The sequence below is a fragment of the Echinops telfairi genome, unplaced genomic scaffold, assembly GCF_000313985.2.
Source record: "Echinops telfairi isolate 266 unplaced genomic scaffold, ASM31398v2 ScPeMD7_7424;HRSCAF=8462, whole genome shotgun sequence".
Taxonomy (NCBI): domain Eukaryota; kingdom Metazoa; phylum Chordata; class Mammalia; order Afrosoricida; family Tenrecidae; genus Echinops; species Echinops telfairi.
Window position 1 is genome coordinate 29,503,377 of NW_022111324.1, and position 16,057 is coordinate 29,519,433.

The following is a 16,057-nucleotide window of genomic DNA, read 5'->3' on the forward strand; positions in this document are numbered from 1 at the left end:
TGGGATTTCTTTGTGTAACTTTCCTGGCCTTTTTCTTGCTAATGCAGTTTTCAATTTTCCCAAACCTGTTTCATAGCTGTGATTGTTTTTAGTCATTTGAGAACATCAATCTAGAAGATTATTTGTTGCCAATCCTTCCAAAGAGCTGCCACAACCTTCTGGACTGACCACTCTGTATTAAGCAGATCCCTTCATTAACCATTATTTTGATTGGACCTTGCTTTCTGGATCATATTGGCAGGTTTAAGACTCTTCTTGGGTTATGGTGGAGTTAGCCTATAAAATAATTGTTATTAGCTTCAAGCTTGCTTAAAAGACTGATGGAAAGATGTGGCCTTTGAGCTAGTGAATTTTTATGCAACAGGTGTTTTTGTTTGTTTGTTTGTTTTATTTAGTATCTTCTTTTGCTCTCTTATTTTTGGAGACACCCTCTGAGACTAAATAAGGGTAGAACTGAGAACTTGTCTGCGTCCATCCACCGATCACAGAGGCATGTTGAGACATATTTTGTTTGGAATAAACCTGTGCACGTATAAACATATATTTTAAAATTTCTCGTTCTGTGTCTTTGAGTGGACCCCAATTCATAACCACCCTATGGGGCATAGTCAGGTTGCTCCATAGGTTTCTGTAGGTTGTAATAGTCAGGTCTATCCCCAAGGGATTTGCTGGGTGGGTTGGAACTGCCAACCTTTTGCTTATCAAAATCCAAACTCACGACGTTGAGGCAATTCTAACTCAAAGCAACTGTATGGGGCAGGGTAGAACTGCCTCTGTGGTTTCATGAGACTGTGACTCTCTGTGGGAGTAAAATGCCTCGTCTTTCTCCCAGGGAGCAGCTGGTGGTTTTGAACTGCCGAGTTAGCATCCCAATGTGTAGGAAAATTATCTTGGTTATCACCATGGAAAAGATTATGGATTAAGGAACACTCAAAGTTAGGTAAGCCAAGACCTGAAGGCAAGGCTTAGCCCTTTTAAGAAAATCTTGGTGACTAAGCCAGTGGACTGAATTTAGATTTGACATCTCAATTGAAATATGGCATCGCTACCTGCTACCATCTAGCGCTGTGCTGAGTCATTAGTTTCCTCTGGGGAACACTAATTGTGGATTCAATAATAGCATTTCCTCTGGCACCTTCCCTGAGCCACAACCAATGCCTCTCCTCCAAGTCGGAACCCAGCCCAGTCTGGGCTAGTTTGAATTTGCACGTGACATTGGCACTAAGAAACAAGTCAAGGCATTCTTCAAAAATGATGTGAATAATTACTAATTGAATGGGAGCACTTTTCTCCAAGAATGTGTACTTACTTTATAGACACTGTTGTTAGGTGACGGCCAGTCGATGATGACTCATCGGGACCCATGTGGCAGACTAAAACTGCTGAGTAAGGTTTTCTAGACTGTGATCCTTACAGGAGAAGGTGCCACTTCTTTTCTCAGGGATAGATTGGTTGGTTTCAACCACTGACCTTTTAGTGAGCAGCTGAGCGCTTAACTATTGTGCCCTAAGGGCTTCCTTTTTATTTATAGTTTCCTGTTACTCTTCACATTTGTTAAGGAAAAATGGGCATAGGTTTTGACACTCCTATTTTGAAAATTGAAGATGGGTGAATGCCCAACTATTAAGCAAGATGTTGATTATTTGAACCTACCTAGAGTCAATTCAGAAGAAAGGCCTGGCAATCTGTTTCCAAAAGGTGCAAATCCTAGGGAGTGCACTTCTACCTATCACCCACAGGGTTGCAATGAGTTGGAATCAACTCACCATTAATTGGTTTTGTTTTATTTTGAAACTAATTTATAGGTTATATGAAGATGTATATTTCCAAAATTATCTTATAAAAACATTTAAATTTTTAATTATTTCCTTTGTACTTCTTCCTCTTTATTACCGATCTACTCATCAAAAACCCCAGTGTCCTAGAATTGATTCAGACCCATGGAGACCTAAGTTAGAGTAGAACTGCCACACCGGGCTCCAAACGCTCTAAATACAAGTGTTTATAAATGCATACTGCCATATCATTCGCTTCCTTCCTGTCAGCAGTATATAACTCCTATAGTTATGAAGACAAAGTTGAGTCAAATGGATATAAAAGCAGATCAAAAAGAGCTGAATGCGATACAGTTATTAGAGGGATTTTACTTCAACTACAGATATGATATATGGCATTTTAACTACCGCTGCAAATTAGTAATTAGAAATAGTCCTTATTAGTATTAAAGACATTGAGGTTGCTTTCTTTTAAAGTAACCACTGCCATCAAGTCAATTCTGATTCCAAATAGGGTTTCTGAGGCTATAATTATATATAGGAGCAGATGGTTTATTTTTTCCCCTCCATTGTATTGACTGGTGGTTTGAACTATCAGTTACCCATCCAACCGGACAGCTTTCTACGTAAGTGAAAGGCCGTGGAGAGAGTAAAGGCACTGGGTGGAGATAATAAAACTGCATTCTCTCGCACACACGTTTTTCCCCTCTCCTTTTCTCCTTATTGTTGGAAAAACTATATTTAAACAGCGTTGAGACTGCATCAGTATGCTTTTTGCAAAATTACTTAGAGAGTCATAGTTTTCTAAGCTATAAATAACAACCCTTTGGTGCTATTAAAAAGATTAAATTAGAATTAGTATCTGGAAGAATGTCCAATAGGCTTGGAGCCCTGGTGGAATAGAGATTATGAATTGGACCGATACCTGCAAGATCAGCAGTTTGAAATCACCAGGTGTTTTCTGGGAGAAAGACTGGGTCTTCTGCCCCCGTCGAGTCGCAGTCTTGAAACTCAGAGGGGCACTTCTACGCTGCCTTGTAAGGACACTATACCTTGGCATCGACTGGGATGGCAGTGAGTTTTTGAGTTTTGGAGGCTATCCAATATAGGATCTATACAAAGTAAGTTTATAATATTATCGATATAAACTCTTTCTATGTTATTAGCAATAATTGTCATTTAACATAGAAATACATTTTCAGAAATTTCAAAATCAAGTGATAAATAACAGAGATGAACATTGCTAATAAATTTTGTTTTACCAGGCAACTTTCAGGCATTTGTAAATCTTTTTGGTATTAGAAGTCCTAGGATTTTTTTTTTTTATCATTTTATTGGGGGCTTGTACAACTCGTATCATACACAATCCATTGTGTCAAGCACATTTGTGCATTTGTTGCTGTTATCATTCTCAAAACATTTTCTTTCTACTTGAGCCCTTGGTATCAGCTCCTCATTTTTCCTCCTCACTCCCCACCTCCCCCTACCTCACGAACCCTTGATAATTTATAAATTAATATTATTTGGTCATTCCTTACACTGTCCGATGTCTCCCTTCACCCACTTTTCTGTTGTCTGTCCCCCAGGGAGGGGGTTATCTGTAGATCATTGTGATAGGTTCCACCTTTCTCCCCCCACCTTTCCTTTACCCTCCTGGTATCACTACTCTCATTATTGGTCCTGAGAGGTTTATCTGTCCTGGATTCCCTGTCTTTCCAGCTCTTACTTGTACTCATGTACATGCTCTGATCTAGCCAGATTTGAAAGGTAGTATGGGGATCATAATAGTGGTGGTGGTGATGGTGGTGGGGAAGCATTAAAGAACTAGAGGAAAGTCGTATGTTTCATCATTGCTACACTGCACCCTGACTGGCTTGTCTCCTCCCTGTGACCCTTCTGGAGGGGGATGACCAGTTGCCTACAGATGGGCTTTGAGTCTCCACTCCACATGCCCCCTCATTCACAATGATATGATGTTTTGTTCTTTGATGCCTGCTGCCTGATCCCATCGACACCCCATGATCACACAGGCTGGTGTGCATCTTCCATGTGGGCTTTGTTACTTCTCAGCTAAATTGCCACTTGTTTATCTTCAAGCCTTTAAAACTCCAGATGCTATATCTTTGCTAGCTGGTCACCATCAACTTTCTTCACCACATTTGCTTATGCACCCACTGTGTCTTCAGAGATCGTGTTGGGAAGGTGAATATCATGGAATGACAGTTTAATTGAACAAAGTGTTCTTGCATTGAGGGTGTACTTGAGTAGCAGCCCAATATCCATCTGCTACCTTATTACTAAACCTATAAATATATGCACATAGATCTATTTCCCTATTGTCATATGTAAATACATTTACATATGTCCATGCCTGTATTTAGACCTTTGTAAATGCTCTTTTCCTCCTAGTTCTTTCCTCTATTTCTTTTTACTTTTCTCTTGTCCCACTATCATGCTCAGCCTTCATTTGGGTTTCAGTAATTCCTCTCGGTTCCATTGCCCTTGATCAAGCTCTACCAGGCCTCCTAAACTCTCCTTGCCATTGATTTTGGATCACTTGTTTTTCCCTTGTCTCTGGGTTTGCTAGCACCACTCCCCCCGCCCCCCCCACCTCTCCCTTTTCCATGTTTCCCCCCAGCCCCCTGAACCGTCAGTACAGTTGTTTTCTACTCCAGATTGTTTATCCCACCTATCCTATCTAGATAGACTTGCAGAGATAATGCACAAAAAATAAGACAGAGCAAAACAAAGGAACAAAAGAAAATAAAACAACCACCGAAAAACCTATGACAAAAAAAGAAAAAGAAAAGCCAGTAAATAGTTCTAGGTCTCTTTGTTGACCTTTAGGAGTGTTTTCCGGTTGAGTCTGATGAGGTGCCACACCCTGGCCCCAAAGTCTGTATTTGGTATTCCCTCAGGACTTCATTGCTCTGCTCCCCTTGCTGTTCTGTTGCACACCCTTAGTGTTTTGCCTCAGTATAGTGGAGTCGGATTAGGTGCAATTCCCACACTGTGTCTCCAGTGTTGTCCCCCGTAGAGCTATGGGTCAGTGAGGGACATCTGTCTTATAGTGGGGCAGGCCATATGGTCCTCTCTGTGTATTGGCCACTCTGAGCAGAGATATCATCCTCAAGGATTGGTGAGCCAGGATGTGCTTCACTCTCTTTTCTTTCCCCTTCATTTGCTCCTGAGTGCTCTGATCAGACATGTCCCTCTCCCTGAGCTGTAGCTTCAGTGCTGTCCTCTGAAGTGAATTCTTCTGCCGGGAGGGGGGTGGTCCAGGTAGTTGAGATTGGCGCTGGCCCCTCAGATCTCTCTACTGGGTCCCTGCTTTATGCCGATACATTGCATTCATGTCTTGGAGCACCGGGTTGATGTCTGGTCCCTCTTTCCCTGTGGAGATGTAAACAATATCCTTGCCTTGGGTGGGTTAGTGCCCTGTTTCCTCGCTACCCATTTCTTTTTTTTTTTTTCTCTCCCCCCCTACTTTTTAGTTGGCTACCATAAGTGTCCCTGGATTTGGAAGCACAGGTGATTTTTTTTTTTTGGCTGGTGGTATCATTCATTATTAATAAGAACATCTCTTTAAAGGAAAAAGCTAATGCTAGGTTGGGTTCTCTAGGATATTTTCTAGATGTCTTTCAGTCCCAGGTACCAGTTGACACCTCGGTGCATTATGTATTACTTCAATGGCTTAAGACCATTGCGTTATTGATTTACCTAAACACTAAAAGAAATTTTGCATGTTTTGCAATTTGGTTTGTTACCTACAATGGATTTATTTTTAACCAGAAATATTAAACACAGAAAGCATTTATGAAGTTTACATAAGCTAAGAATTCAAACACACTGCCACTAATTTGATTCCCACTCATAGTAACCCTGTAAAACAGGATAAAATTGCCCCATGGTTTTCTGAGATTGTAACACTTTTTTTGTCATTATTATAAAATTTCAATTTTCAGATACTTCATGGGGTATAACCAAACTATCTTATATTCTTTACATTTAATGTAATTATCTTTGAAAAGAAAGACAATCCATTCTTTGCTTTAGAAAATTAATTTTAAGAGGGCTTTTTAAAAAATTCACATTTAAAAAAAAAATTCACATTTATAGATAAAATTCCATTTTGTATTATTTCTTACTTCTTATATACTGTGATTTAATGAATTTTACATTATTTATCATTTTTCTTCTTTGAAAGTCCTGTGTACATTTGACAACATTTATTTTTTTAATCTTCTTGTAGCAACTTGCTTTTTGTCACAATACCCAATTATGGATGCTGCACGGGTTTGCTCCTACTTCCCTCCTGTTCACTGACTTTACAATAGGTAGAGGCGGGGATGCCAAATGATGTACATAAGATGCCAAGACCTGGTTCACTGACAATGGCTATTCTTAAATAAAACGTAACCTTCACATTAAGTGATGCAGACCTGGACGTGTCCAAACATGTTGTAGATGACTGATGATGTGTTTCCCACGATGCAGTATGTGGCTAAGTTCATGGTGAAAGCTAGTACTCCAGGCAGCAGCACCATTACCGAAGCAGACTTTGACCAGGGACCAGATGAGATTGAAACTCTTTACAGGAGTAGAAACCTTGTCTTGCTCCTGCGTAGCACCTGGTGATTTCAAAGTGCTGACCTTGTGGTTAGCAGCCTAATACAGAACCACTTCGCCACATCCCAATGGATAAAATGTGGTGACGGATCTAAGTCAGCCCTTATTAAAATCCCTCTTCCTCCTCCTCATCACACAGCAAGAGGCTTTTTTGAGAGACGAGGTACATGTGTGATTTTCATCGGGAGTGACAGTTAACACCTTTGAAAAAAGCACTTATGAGTTTTCATAGACTTCCTGGGTCTCCCCAAGGTGTGTGCTCTCTACTAACTGAAAAGGGCAGAGATCAAACACGCGCAGGAATTCAGGGAGAAGCCACGGCCCTCTGTTCCCACGTAGCTGCGGTCTGGCAACCTCTGAACCAGCAGGATCACCGGGACTTGGGATTGACCCAATGACAATATCTTTTTCGGTTTTTATGTGTGTATGTTTTTTTCTTTTTTAATGATTGATAATTTCATTTATGTAGAGTAAATTTCTGGTTACTCATGACGCTTCTGGATATTGATAGTATTTTTTGACAATACATTTGTGTGAGAGTCATTCAAACTTTTTCCCCCGTCTGTTTGCTTTTTACGGTCCTCCCTCACGTTGCAATGAAGCCCGTAGGAAAGCGTCTGTTAGAATGAAGGATGAAATTCTGAAGTCAGTTATTAGTTCAGGTGATCGGACCAGTTTCTGAATGTGAGTCTCTCTTAGGATAAGAAAAGGAAGGCCTGAAATGCAGGGAGAGACCTTGTAATCATCTCACCTGCACAGGGAAATATGTGAGTTCCTGCGTCCCTCTTCTGCTTTCATGGTTAAGGTTCTCAGTTACTAGTGTCCAGCTTGGGGAGTGTCTTCTAAAATAAAGATAATATTTATTCAATGAATGGTAGATATTAGGCTAATGAAAAAACCCTCCCAACTCACTGTCATCGAGTTAATCCCAACTCATAGAACAGAGTAGAACTGCCCCTGTGGGTTTCCAAAAAACGATCTCTCTTTATGAGAGCACAAAGCCTCATCTCTCTCCTATTGAGCTCTTCATGGTATCAAACTGCTGACCTTGTGTTTAGCAGCCCAAGAATAAATCACTACATCACCAGGACTAATAGAAACTTTAAAAAAAAGTTTTATATGGTTCATTGCCAATGCATTAAATTTAAAAAGTTTAAAAGGTAAACAAAAGTTTACCTGTAGTTTTTTTTCTGAAAATAGAATTATTTTAAAACTAAAAAATACAATAAAATACAATGAAAAATTTGCCTATAATTGACGTGTTTCCTGTCCAATAGAGACTGACAAGCATTCTGGTGATGTCTTGCAGGGGGAAAAAAAAAGAGAATTGATGGAGCAGGAGTAACAGACATAAACAAAACAAGCATCTTGCTTCGACAGCCCATTTTGAGCCAGAGCTTCCTAGTTAACCAGTACAAAGCCTGCTTGTGCTGCTGGGAGGCCTGAAGTCCTGATTTGCTTTTTGTTTCTTTTCTAAGAGCCTGGTCAAGCTGACAGTAGAAGAGTACAGATAAGACCATTGGTAGTGCTATTTTAAATCATCATCTAGACCTTTCAAAGATTTTGTGATGGGAGAGGAGACTAAAAAATAGTAATAACCATAGCGTCAAAGAATGTTTCTGGTATGCATGTTGCCTTATTTTCAACAATCCTTGTTTCATTCTTAATGAAACAATGAGAAAAATTCATCGGAGTTTACCATTGAAGGTTTATTTCTAATTTATTGTCATTTTATTTCCAGGTGGAACACCAGTATTCCCACAAGTTCACAGTAGTGGTGTTAAGTGCCACCAAAGTGACCAAGGGGGCTTTCGGTGACATGCGTAAGTCCCTTTGCTTTGCTGTTTTAAAACGCGTGGTTATGCTACCTCCTGCTATGTTCCTGGCCAAGCCAGAGGCTTTACCTTCTTTAGACGTGGTTATCTCTGTGGAGATGTTTGAAAACATTCTGAACATTTTTTTTTAATGTCACAATAGTCTATGACCTTTGTTTTATATTCGCTGACAGCCCATGCAGTCATGCAAAATGACTATCTGTTGACAATAAAATGAAAGGAAATTCTATTTCGAAGAAGTGTTGAGATAAGTGTGCAAACAAGCAGATTCTCTGAGATGCTGTACCTAGCAGATTTGAAAACAAAACCCAACACCAAACACTACAGTTTCTATAGTTCTTCTGTTTTTGAACGTGTTTATTAGATGGGGCATATCCCTAGGATTTGGTGGAGGACAGCTTGAAATCATGTGAACCACGGAGGATAACACTGGCAGTATCTTTCTCCATGTTTCTAAAACATGTTTGGTTTGCTTCCTCCCCAAATTGCCCAAGGGCCATGGAGGTGGGATGACAGAATCAGACAGCCGCATATTCTGACGATGGAGTCTGTCAAGCTTTAGATCAGGACGAAACATGGCCAGGGGAAAAGTAACCCTCAGAATAAATTTTGGAGAAAGAGTGGAGACTTCAGTGTATCCACTGGGAAACAAAGCTTGTCTGACGAAGTGACATTTGAATTGGCTTCTACAGGAAACGTATATTGTTAGGAGAGGAGAGAGAAAGTAACATGTTCAAAGGCAAGAGAAAGGCTGAGAGTTTGAAAAGAATTTAAATAGGTCCATTGTCTCTAGAAAATGCCCAGGTGGTTCAGTGGGTGACCTGTTGGGCTGCTCATCAGAAGATCAGCAGTGGAAGCCACCAGCTGCTCTGTAGGAAGAACATGAGGCTTTCTGCTCCCATCCAGTTTTACACGTGCACTTCTCCTCTGCCCTTCAGGGTTGATATAAGTGGGCAATGACTCCGTGAGTGACAGGGGGATGGTCAGATTGCCTTGTAGCGGTTTTCAACCTGTGGGTCTTGACCCCTTTGGGGGCCGAATGACCCTTTCACAGGGGTTGCCTAATTCATAACAGTTGCAAAATTACAGTGATAAAGTAGCAACAGAAATCATTTTATGGTTGAAGGGCCACCACCACATGAGGAACTGTATTAAAGGTCGCTGCATTAGGAAGGTGGAGAACCACTGCTAGAGGCTGGATTGAAAAGGTGCAGCTGGGCAGATAGACCGGGATGAGGAACACTAGCATGACGAGGGTAAATATTGGGGTTTTATTATCAGTGCAATGGAAATCATTGGATGGTAGTTCAGGAGCAAACGACATGACTGGATTTGCATTTGTAAAACACGATGGTCCTTTCAGTAGTACGTTAAGTATATTGAAGGACTATAGATTTTAACTTGAACCGGATGGACTTGAGCATTTTGAAATGTAAATTGGAAGGGATCAATTGGGAGGAAGAAGTTAAGAATATAAAGAGGTAAACTTTGTGTCCCAACCTCCAAAGAGTGAGAATAGTTTAGTAAGTTAGTAAATTTTATACATAAGCAGGGCAATGAGAATCTGTTTAATAGCAAATCATTGAGATGAATTTTGTTTTTTCCGAGGGTCAAGGGAAGCGTAGTAATTTCTTCAAATCTAGTTTATCAGAAGGCTATATTAGAATTCCCATCTTCTATGTATACTCAGCCAATGCAATCACCCCTTTGCCTCTGTCCTTGTGAACTTATTTTGCTGAGCCTGTGCCCTTTCATCATGTAAATGACAGTGTACTAGAAGACAGGCTGCTGAGTAAGAAGTCCCATTAGAAACCACGCTTGGAAACTGGTAGTCTGAGTGGCTTCTACAATAGGCACATGCTTTACCAGGGAAGACGTTGTACTCCTGGTTGGAAGTCAGTAATTTTCCAGGCATGCAAAAGATGAAACTAATTTGCCTTAAAAAAAAAAAACCATCTGTATTATCTTTTAAACAAAGCAGCAGAACCCTTTTCTATTGGCACAGAGCTGTGCCTTCTGGATGAATCCAACAGCAGTTCAAACTCTATAACCTATGAGCTTCATTGATCTCTTTTCTGATTAACTTTCACTTTTCGCCTCAGGCCCTTTGGCAGTGATTATTATCATTCAGACAGGGAAGAGAGAATATGGCAAATGTCATTTTCAACCCATCTGGATTGGGATTGACAGCAGTAGGCAAACATGAACTTCACTCAATTCTCTTCATGAACAGATAATAGGTATGTTTTGGATGTTCATGGTGTATACAACACAGAGTAGACCCTTGGTCTCGTGAGGCTATCTTCTTAAAGTGAAGGACCCGTAGAACACTAGCTATTGGACATTAATAAGCGAAGGGGCAGTGTCAGGGAGTTCTGTTAAAATTTTTATTTGGCATTTGTCACTTGATTTGTTGTTATTTGAATTATTGTGTATCTTTTGTGCGCATCGAGGTTGTTGTCAACCCCTTAGATCCGGGCAGAGGATCCCTGGTTATGCTGTGGGTTGTTAACTTCAGAGTCAAAACCACCCGTTGTTCTGCTGGAGAAAGAGGAGGCTTTCTATCCCTGTAGAGAGGGACTGTCTTCGAATCGCGCAGGAGCAGTTCTACCCAGTCCTGGAGGGTCACTGAGAGTCAGAAACAACTGAATGACAGTGAGTTTCTAATCCTTGAATGAGTTTGCAGGACCTCAGGAAATACCAAAAGAGGTGAGAGGAACTTTTAGAGGACTGATTCAATGTAAGGTTAATATGAAAAGGTACAGGGCCAATACACTGTGTCCTGGAGTTGTCTTTGAGAAACTGTAGGAGCCTATAGTGTGTCGTCATTATTAGCTATCACTTTTTGAGAGGTTTTGATGATATTGCTGACTGAGCTTAATGGGTAGAAATTTCCCCCCAAACTGAATTTGGGGTGCTCAATAATGGATGTTCTTTGAAGATGAATAAGACTAGAACTATAGTATTCTAAAAGTCTCCAAAGACCAGGATAGCATATCTCTTTTGTACTTTATAAATCTACATTCATTAAAAAAGAAAGATATTTTCCATAAAATTTTACATGTTGGTAAAGAACGTAAGTTGTTATTGGACTTTTCTGTTTTGTCTACAGATGTGGAGACTTTTTCAAGAAAGATGAAAGCATTTGTTGTAAACTAAAGTGTCCCACCCAAAACAAGTAATTCCTGGTTTCAAAAAACCCCTCGTAACCTGTTTCTTTTCTTCCTCTCTTTTTTAGTGTAAAACGAAGCTTATCCCTGTTTTCGTAAGAGCCCTGGGGGGGGGGGGGAGTGGTTATGCTTTGGGCCCGTGGGAAAATGACTGGACTTTCTACTCCCATCAACAACTGCAGTTTCAGAAATCCACAGGGGCCGCTTTGAGTCAGCATTGACTCAATTGCAGTGAGTTTTATGCCTATTTCCAAGTTTATTCACTGATAAATCATCATATTATGATATCCCAATTCAAAACCAAACTCGCTGCAATTGAGTTGATTCTAATTCACAGCGACCTTACAGTGATTAGCTCTATTTAAAATGATACTTCTGCATGATTGACATGTCCTAATAAGACCAGGCGCAGCCCATGCACTATTATTTGAGGAGTCAGTGCTGACATATTAATTATAATGGCCCAAACCTGCCTTCATTTCACACGAGGCGCCAAGAACATGGCACCTGCCAGCTCCTTCCTTTGTTGGTGGCTAATGGCTAGAGGCTCCGATGATGAAGGGACAATTTGAAGTTCACATTAAAACCTGACCCAGAATGATACACACACACACACACACACACACACACGCAAACATACATATATATAGTGTTTGCAACTCATTGGGTAGTATAAATCTGACTCTGGAAGCTACTTAAATGGGGGGTTAGATGCTCAGTGTGGATAAATGTGTGTTAGACTCCAGATTCTGTATTATCATTTTCCTCTTCCAGCAGAAGGTGTGGGCTTGCAATATTTATGTTGGAAATAGAGTGCCCTTTGTGCGTATATGAAATGGAACACACAATCCTGACCACGCTCCTTATGTTATAACCAAATGAAATAGCTGGCACACCGTGGCTACTGAATTTCTGCTTCTTTTTAAAAGGTCGTAGGGAAAACAGAAATTGTGCATGATAATGAGGTCTAGTCTGAATTCAGGACTGAATATAGCTATTTTTCATTGCTGAACTGTCTTTCAATGCAGTTACTGAATGCTGCAGTGTTTTTTAAACTACAAACTATGATACAAATTATAATAGATATTTCAAAAATCCTAATTGTGAATGTAGATTGAGGAGGCTTGCTCTCTTTCTTCTTTAATTTTTATTGTCTATTACTCACTGTGGAAGAGACATTGGAAATACAATGGTGATGAAGACAAAAATAATCTGTGCTTTGTGGAGTTTACAGTCTAGAAAAGAAGGCGAATAAATAGGTACTTGTAGGGGAAGGGACCACTACAGTGGTCACAAAAATTTAACTATGTGGGAAAATATGAGTAAGTTTAAGATCCTGTAATGAACGGAATCAATCCAGTTACCTCAAACCGCACAATAGTCACTGCCATTGAGTTGCTCTCAATGCACAGCGACCCTATGGAGGGCTTCAGACAAGATGGATATTTGCTAAAGAACACCTTCCCTTTCTCTCCGGGAGCAGCTGGTCCTTTGAAATGTTTACTTTTCAGTCCGTGGTTGTAACCCTTACCTGGCAATGCCACCAGGGTTCCATTAGAAACAAAACAAACAAGCAAACAAACAAAACCCCCACATGCTCTCATAAGATCCGTGTGCCTTCTTCCTGTAAGATTCCAGGGAGAGTCCCTCCTTGGCTCCCCCCCATCTCGGGGGGCACCAGCCAGATTCTTTTTCATTTTTTCAGTTCCTCTACTGGCTCCTGAAGTCTTTTTCATCACAGGGTAAGTATGCTCGGATGTGCAAGGGCAATTGTAGGTTGGCAGATAGAACTAACTTTTCTTGTGCAACACAGCTTGTTGGACTTAAACTTTAGGGGAAAGAGATTCCTGGAAAAAATTATGTGAAGGAACTTTTACAAGATTGTATTGATTATTTAGGTTTCTAAAAACCTCCAAGCTTTTAAATTTCACATCTGCAGGGAAATGGTATTTTATTTTAGATAAATGCATAGCAAGATTGGGATCAAATTCCTAATTTTTAAATGACTGTGTCATTTACAGCTGCAAGGCTGCCCTTATTTGTGATTCTGAGGTCTACAGGGCTTACGAGCAGAAGAAAACCTTTAAAATTCCTTTAATGGAAGCTTGATTCCCAGATTTTGTCTTCCAAATTCCTTGGTATAGACAAATGATTGCTTCCAGGGCTTCAGCAGCGTGTTGAAGCAGCTCAATTGGTATTCCATTAAATCCTGGATCCTTGCCTTTGGCTAATGCCTTCAGTGCTGCTTGCGCTTCCTCCTCTAGCACCATGGGTTTTGATCATGTGCTACCTCTTGAGTTGTTGCATGCTGAAGAATTCTTCTTGGTATAGTGACTGTATTCTTTCCATCTTTGGATGCTTCCTACATCATTCAATAATTTCCCCCAAGAATCTTCCAATATAGTGACTTGAGGCTTGACTTTTTTTCTTTTCGTTTAAGAGCCGCTACTCGGGTTCTGCCTTTTTGGTCTGCTAAGTCTGAGTCTTTGTACACTTCAGTATAATATTTTAGTTTGTTTTCTCAAATTCCTGTTTGAAATGTTCTGTTCAGCTGCATGACTTCATCATTTCTTCCTTTTGCCTTAGCTACTCTATGATTAAGAGTACGTTTCAGAGTCTCTTTTGACATCCATTTTGATTTTCTCGTTCTTGTCTCTTTCATGACCTTTTTCTTCTTTCAGGTATAAACATGATATTCTTGATTCCATCCCACAGCTCAGCAAGTTTTCTGCCATTAGTGGTCAATGTGCCAACTCTGTTCTGGAGAGAGGGTTAACGTTTGGGTGGATCTACTCAAGGTCTTATTTTGGTTCCCGGGGATCAGTGGTAATTTCTTCCGTTTCCTTGTGAACTTACATGCAACTGGTGGCCTGTTCCACAGTTGGCCCCTGACATCATTTTAGCTGCTGTTATTGAACTTCTCCACCATGTCTTTCCACAGATGTTGTCAGTTTGATTGCAACTACAGTTCCTTCCCCGTTTTGTGTAACTTTCACATTCCAATTGCCAGTAATTATCAATGCATCTTGATTGCATGTTTGCTTCATTTTAGACGGGCGAGATTGGTAGCTTGCTTTAATTTCTTCGTCACGAGCTCTGCTGGTTGATGCACACATTTGAGTAACAGTTGTATTGACTTGTTACTAATGAAAGGGAAACTTGAATTCAAACAAGCTAATTTCAGAGCCCTCACTTTAATCACTAACTGATACCACCTTCTTGGTATGAAATAGACAGTCCATGAAGCTATGTTCCATAATTATTATGCTTATTTCTCTCACACTTCTTCAGAGGACTGAACAAGTGCTAACCACATAGCAGATGTATAACATTTATTGATTCATTTAATAATGGGATCTTTTGGTGATGAGTCCTAGACTATATTTTTAAATATTTTATCCCCAAAATGCTATTTAATCTTGCAGCAAAGTGTGGGATATTCTTTTCTTTTTCTTTGTTAGGGATCCCAAAGCTTAATACCTGGGAATAAGCTAATACCTAGGAAATACATTTGTAAAATGTTCACAAATGCTGCTTTTCCCCAGCCCCACTTCTCTGTGTTCTCTAGACAACCTTTGAGGCAACTCCACTTTTCTAAGCTCCTGCAAGAGGGCCAAGGGCAGGGTGTGCTGCTGATAGTGCTTCGGGTCACATTCCAGGTTGTCAATCACCTCTGCTAGCAGATGCATTTGCTCCAGCCCAGAGCTGGGGGCCTCAAGGGCAGTGAAGTGCACAAGCAGGAGGTGGTCTAGGGCAGGTAGTGCAAGTACCCCAGAGGCCGTCCCCCTTCACCTGGTAGTACTGCAGGATGGCTTCCTGACCTTCCCTGAGGATGTTCCTGAGCGGAGGCAGGTGTTCAGGAATGAGGTCCTAGAGTGATGTGCTGCCCCGGTGGTGGCAGGTGGCAGAGGCAATCAGGTACAGGTTATCCAGCTGCTGGTGGTTCCATGTGAGGTCAGGAATGAGGACAAAGCCATTGGAAGCATCTGCGCTCTCGAAAACAATCCTGTTTGCTTAGGTCTCTTTCTCAAGAATGTTATATACCCACTGAATACTGAGGCTCTGGGATTCCAGTGGGGCAAAGTGACGATTTTGTAATTGTCTCCGGTCTCTGGTCTCTCGAATCAGCCAGAGGTCCTGGCGCAGAGACTTTTGGCAGGGTAGCTACGGTGGTCTTCACAGCACTCAGTTGTCTTGGAGGGGACAGGTGATAGGGACTACTGATATTGGAGAACTGCTTACTGGAGATCAGGGCTGTCCCTCAGGAGCTGGGCTACCTGCTCCCCCTTGACAAGGTCTCTTCTCTAAGATCACAAGGGCATCCTCTCTTTTTTTTAATCATTTTGTTAGGGGCTCATGCAACTCTTATCACAATCCATACATTCATCAATTGTGTAAAGCACATTTGTACATTCATTGCCCTCATCATTCTCAAAACATTTCCTCTCCAATTAAGCCCCCGGCATTAGGTCCTCATTTTCCCCCTCCCTCGCCGCTCCCCCCTCACTCATGAGCCCTTGATAATTTATAAATGATTATTTTGCCATATCTTGCCCTGTCCAACGTCTTTTCTGTTGTCCGTCCCCCAGGGAGGAGGTCGCATATGGTTCCTTGTAATCAGTTCCCTCTTTCCTACCCACTCTCCCTC

General features: G+C 40.9%; 1 protein-coding gene and 1 pseudogene across 1 annotated transcript in view; one reads left to right on the top strand and one right to left on the bottom strand.

Annotated features, from left to right (window-relative positions):
- Window positions 1-16,057, top strand: part of PLA2G4A (phospholipase A2 group IVA) — a 166,463-nt gene that overhangs the window by 37,034 nt on the left and 113,372 nt on the right. Inside the window, exon 3 of the mRNA XM_004706661.2 lies at window positions 8,146-8,227. Within this exon, the coding sequence (XP_004706718.1) occupies window positions 8,146-8,227 (82 nt within the window). The remainder of the gene's footprint in view (window positions 1-8,145; window positions 8,228-16,057) is intronic.
- Window positions 14,901-16,057, bottom strand: part of LOC105978977 — a 9,231-nt pseudogene continuing 8,074 nt past the window's right edge.